Here is a 3,918-nt window from a genome sequence, read left to right on the forward strand (position 1 = left end):
TAGGGAATGACCTCTATGGGAAATTGTTGTTAGGCTGAAGTCAGAGGTCATTCCATGGCAAGCTGGGGCAAATGGTCAGGAGGTAAATGTTTGGCATTTGATGGAGGGGTTTGGAATATGGACAATGGGGGGCTTTGGCATTTTCCTTCAGAGTCTCAGTGGCTCTATTTCTATCTAGTGTTGTCCACCTCACATATCCCCTATGGGGAAAGTGGCTTTAGGCCAATGACTCCCTGCCCCCCTGTCCCCCTGTTGTGTGGGTTGAACACTGGGTCAAGGGCACAAAGCAGTCAGAAAGTGAGACCGGATTCTCTGATCTCAAGGAATCGAGAAATCTCAGAATTGGATGTTCCCCCAGAACTCAGGAAATCTAACCCTCTATAGTATCCCCAAGACTCCATCCAGCAGAAGCTGGATGACCTCCACATAAGGGAGAAGCCATCATCACCCTAGGAAGACCATTCCACATTGGGACAGTTCTAATTATTAGCATTAAAAAAAAGCCATTGGCAGCTAGATGGTGCAGTGGATAGAGCACCAGCCCTGGATTCAGGAGGACCTGAGTTCAAATTCGACCTATGACACTTGACACTTACTAGCTGTGTGACCCTGGGCAAGTCACTTAACCCTCATTGCCCTGCAAAACTCCCAAAAAACAAAAAAACAAAACAAACAAACAAACAAGCCATCAAGGGGGCAGCTAGCTGGCGCAGTAGATAGAGCACCAGCCCTGGAGTCAGGAGGACCTGAGTTCAGATCCAGCCTCAGACACTTGACACTTACTAGCTGTGTGACCTTGGGCAAGTCACTTAACCCCAATTGCCTCACCAAAAAAAAAAAAGAGCCATCAAGCCTAACTCTGCTTCTCTGCATTTTCTACCCACTGCTCCTCATTCTGCTTCTGGGTCCAATCAGATTAAGTTTAAACTTTCTTTCATATGGTGGCTTTCACATATTTGAAGATATCTCCTTATGTCCCCTTTTAGTCTTTTCATTTTTAAGCTAAACGTCCCTAGACCTTCAGATGACTTGGTGTCCAATCCTCTCAGCATCCTGGTCATTCTTCTCTGGACCTCCATACCTGGATGGATCTGTGATCTCCCTGACGTGGGCCCTTCCTGCAAGAGGGAAAATCAGAACCCATCCAAGCCTTCTTAAGCTGTGTAACTCTTGTCCATGGCCTCCTATAAATTCCCCACAGGATTCCACCCAGGGGGATGGGGGGCTAAAACTCTTGCCATTGCATGGTTGCCAAGAGAGCACTGTCTGCATATCAGTGGAACACATAGACCCTCCAGTAGTTGGACATGAAGTTACTTTGGCATTACCTTCCCTGATTCTGTAAAGTTTCATTGATGTCTCTTATTTTTATAGCCATTACTTCCTGATATACCTCCCTCTTCTCGCCACTGGATGCCCCCCTCCCTTTGTAACAGGAAGAACAGGTAAGCAAAATTAACCAAAACATCTCATCTCAACATACCTCATCTCATACTAAATGCAACATTCCTCATCCATCATCCCTTATATCTCTGCTCAGAGAAGGGAAGCATGTTTCATCAACCTTTCTTTGGGCTCAGGATTAGTCATCCGACCAGAGTTCAGCTGTCTTTCAGGGTTGTTTTTGTTTGTATCGTAATGATTTCATGTATTCTCCTGGTTCTTCCTATTTCATTCTTCACAGCATATTCTTTTTTTTTTTCAGGGCAATTGGGGTTAAGTGACTTGCCCAGGGTCTTACAGCCAGTAAGTGTCAAGTGTCTGAGGCCGGATTTGAACTCAGGTCCTCCTGAATCCAGGGCCGGTCCTTTATCTACCCACTGTGCCACCAGCTGCCCCTTCACAGCATATTCTTTTTTTTTTTAAATTTCATGTCATTTACTGACCCATCAGATGGTCTCTCAGCAGACCCCCCCCCCATCCCCACTGGTTCAGACAATCACCTCCAGCTGCCTGGCATACTTGATGACTTGCTTTGCCAGCTCTGTGGAGCGGATGGTTGTGTCCTCGGGCTTCTGCTGCTGACACTTGAAGCTGTAGTAATTGCTGGGGCCCAGGACCCATCCTCTCTGAAGGGCAGAGGGGGACACAGAAAGGGATGAAGGGAGGGGCTCCCCGAGACTCAAGCTCCACCCTCCCCTGCTCCCCCACTGCCCCAGTACCTTCTTGGTGTACTCAGTCATCTTCTTTGGGGCAGTGAAGAAAAGGATCTGAGTGGCTTTTACAAACAGGATCTTTTCATAGGCCTTCTCAACGCAGCCGGCAATCTCATCCCTTATCGTGTCAATGAAGAATGTGTAGCTCTCAGCAGGGATGTTTCCCTTGGCCAGGAACACCTTATTGTAGCTTCCTTCCATCAGGTACTGCTCCAAGGACACAGGGTGTTTGATGTAGACGTTGGTCTGGATGTCCTTAGCAGGCAGGCGCTCCAGCTCGGTGTGGAGCTTGGCCACTCGCTTCTGGGACTGCAGGAAGAGCATATTGAAGCCCAGAAGCTGGTGCATGTAGGCTGACTCCGGGAGCTGTTCCCTCCTAAAAATTCCATAACTTTGGTCCTCTCTGTTCCAGGTTCATACAACCAACCACTGATTTACTCAACCAAGCTTGCTCTAGGAGGATTCTTAAGCAATAGTCCATGCTAGGACCCTGAGGGAGGGGAGGCATGATTGGCTCCTAAGTCTCCCTTCCCCACCTTCATTGGTCTACTCCTAGCCTACATCCTCCCGTGCTCGAGTCTGGTATGATCCCTCATTCTTGAAGGATCCCAATTTCCCTTTCTAAACCCTTATAGATTCCTGGGACTCTACTGTACGTCTTCCAAACTGACATTGGCTCATTAAAAACTAATGAGTAGGGGCAGTTAGGTGGCGCAGAGGATAGAGAACCGGCCCTGGAGTCAGGAGTACCTGAGTTCCAGTCCGGCCTCAGACACTTGACACTTACTGGCTGTGTGACCTTGGGCAAGTCACTTAACCCCAATTGCCTCACTAAACACACACACACACACACACACACACACACACACACAACTAATGAGTAGGGAGCCTGCAACTGAAGGACTTTCTCTGGGACTGGTGAGGATGGATTCCAAGTGGGAGTCAGGAAAGGGTCCTGGAAGGAGTGGCCTTTCCTCTGACATACTGGCAGTTTCTAATCTCCAAGCTTCAGGCACTATGAATTAGAAGGCCATCAGCCAGTATGGAGCTGCTCCAAGCAAAGAACCAGTGCTGTGAACTAAACTAGATTTCCTATATTTCTTTTTTGAGGAGGAAGGGGGAAAGACTTGAGGTCAATACCTTTTCTCCAGAATCCCTCCTTCCTTCCTTCCTTTCATCCCCTTCCCCCCTTTCCTTTAGCCTTAGTCTCCCAGAACTAAATATTCTCCCAGGACCAGACATGTTACATCCATTTCTCAGGAATCTAGGGTTATCTTTTTTTTTTTTTTTTTTTTTTGCGGGGCAAAAGAACTCAGGTACTCCTGAATCCAGGGCCGGTGCTTTATCCACTGTGCTATCTAGCCACCCCCCTAGGGTTATCTTGAGAGACTTGGGAGTGTCTCCTCTAATGCCATCAGCTCAAACACCCCCCCCCCTTGTGTTCCTTTCACTGTTGGCTGCCAGCAACCAGTACCCTGTTTTGAATTTAACTGCTTAACATCAATTGCCTTCTAGAATGAGGTTTTTGCTTTGAAGCTATTTAGCAACACCAAAAGCACAACATTTCCCTTAACATGCTTGGGGCACACACTTTCCTATGTCACTCTCCCTATCATGGGGCATAGGCTCAAACTTCCCACACTTTCTACTTAGCATTGATCCCACCAGGTTCATGTCCAGATGTGATATGACTTCTGGACAAGCCCTTTTCTCAAAGGTTATTCACAAAGGTCACTCCTTGTTCCTCAGGGGCTTTGATGCT

The 3,918-nt window shown here is 47.6% G+C and overlaps 1 protein-coding gene across 1 annotated transcript; it reads right to left on the bottom strand.

Annotated features, from left to right (window-relative positions):
• Nucleotides 1-1,931: 1,931 nt before the first annotated feature.
• Nucleotides 1,932-2,752, bottom strand: LOC122738997 (26S proteasome non-ATPase regulatory subunit 8-like). The gene is made up of 3 exons (XM_043980865.1): nt 2,718-2,752; nt 2,163-2,532; nt 1,932-2,069 (listed from the first exon to the last, which is right to left on the bottom strand). Exons 1-3 carry the CDS (start codon nt 2,750-2,752, stop codon nt 1,932-1,934), a joined length of 543 nt encoding a protein of 180 aa, XP_043836800.1.
• Between the last annotated feature and the right edge of the window lie 1,166 nt (nt 2,753-3,918).

Source organism: Dromiciops gliroides, chromosome 2 (genome assembly GCF_019393635.1).
Source record: "Dromiciops gliroides isolate mDroGli1 chromosome 2, mDroGli1.pri, whole genome shotgun sequence".
NCBI classification, from domain to species: Eukaryota; Metazoa; Chordata; class Mammalia; order Microbiotheria; family Microbiotheriidae; genus Dromiciops; species Dromiciops gliroides.

Bases quoted from the DNA above. Each gene is read 5' to 3' on its own strand.
- LOC122738997 (XM_043980865.1), bottom strand. From the start codon at position 2,752: ATGAGGGATCATACCAGACTCGAGCACGGGAGGAT. The intron at 2,533-2,717 runs GTAGGCTAGGAG...TGGAATTTTTAG, and splicing joins AGACTCGAGCACGGGAGGAT to GAGGGAACAGCTCCCGGAGT. The intron at 2,070-2,162 runs GTACTGGGGCAG...TCTGCCCTTCAG, and splicing joins TGACTGAGTACACCAAGAAG to AGAGGATGGGTCCTGGGCCC.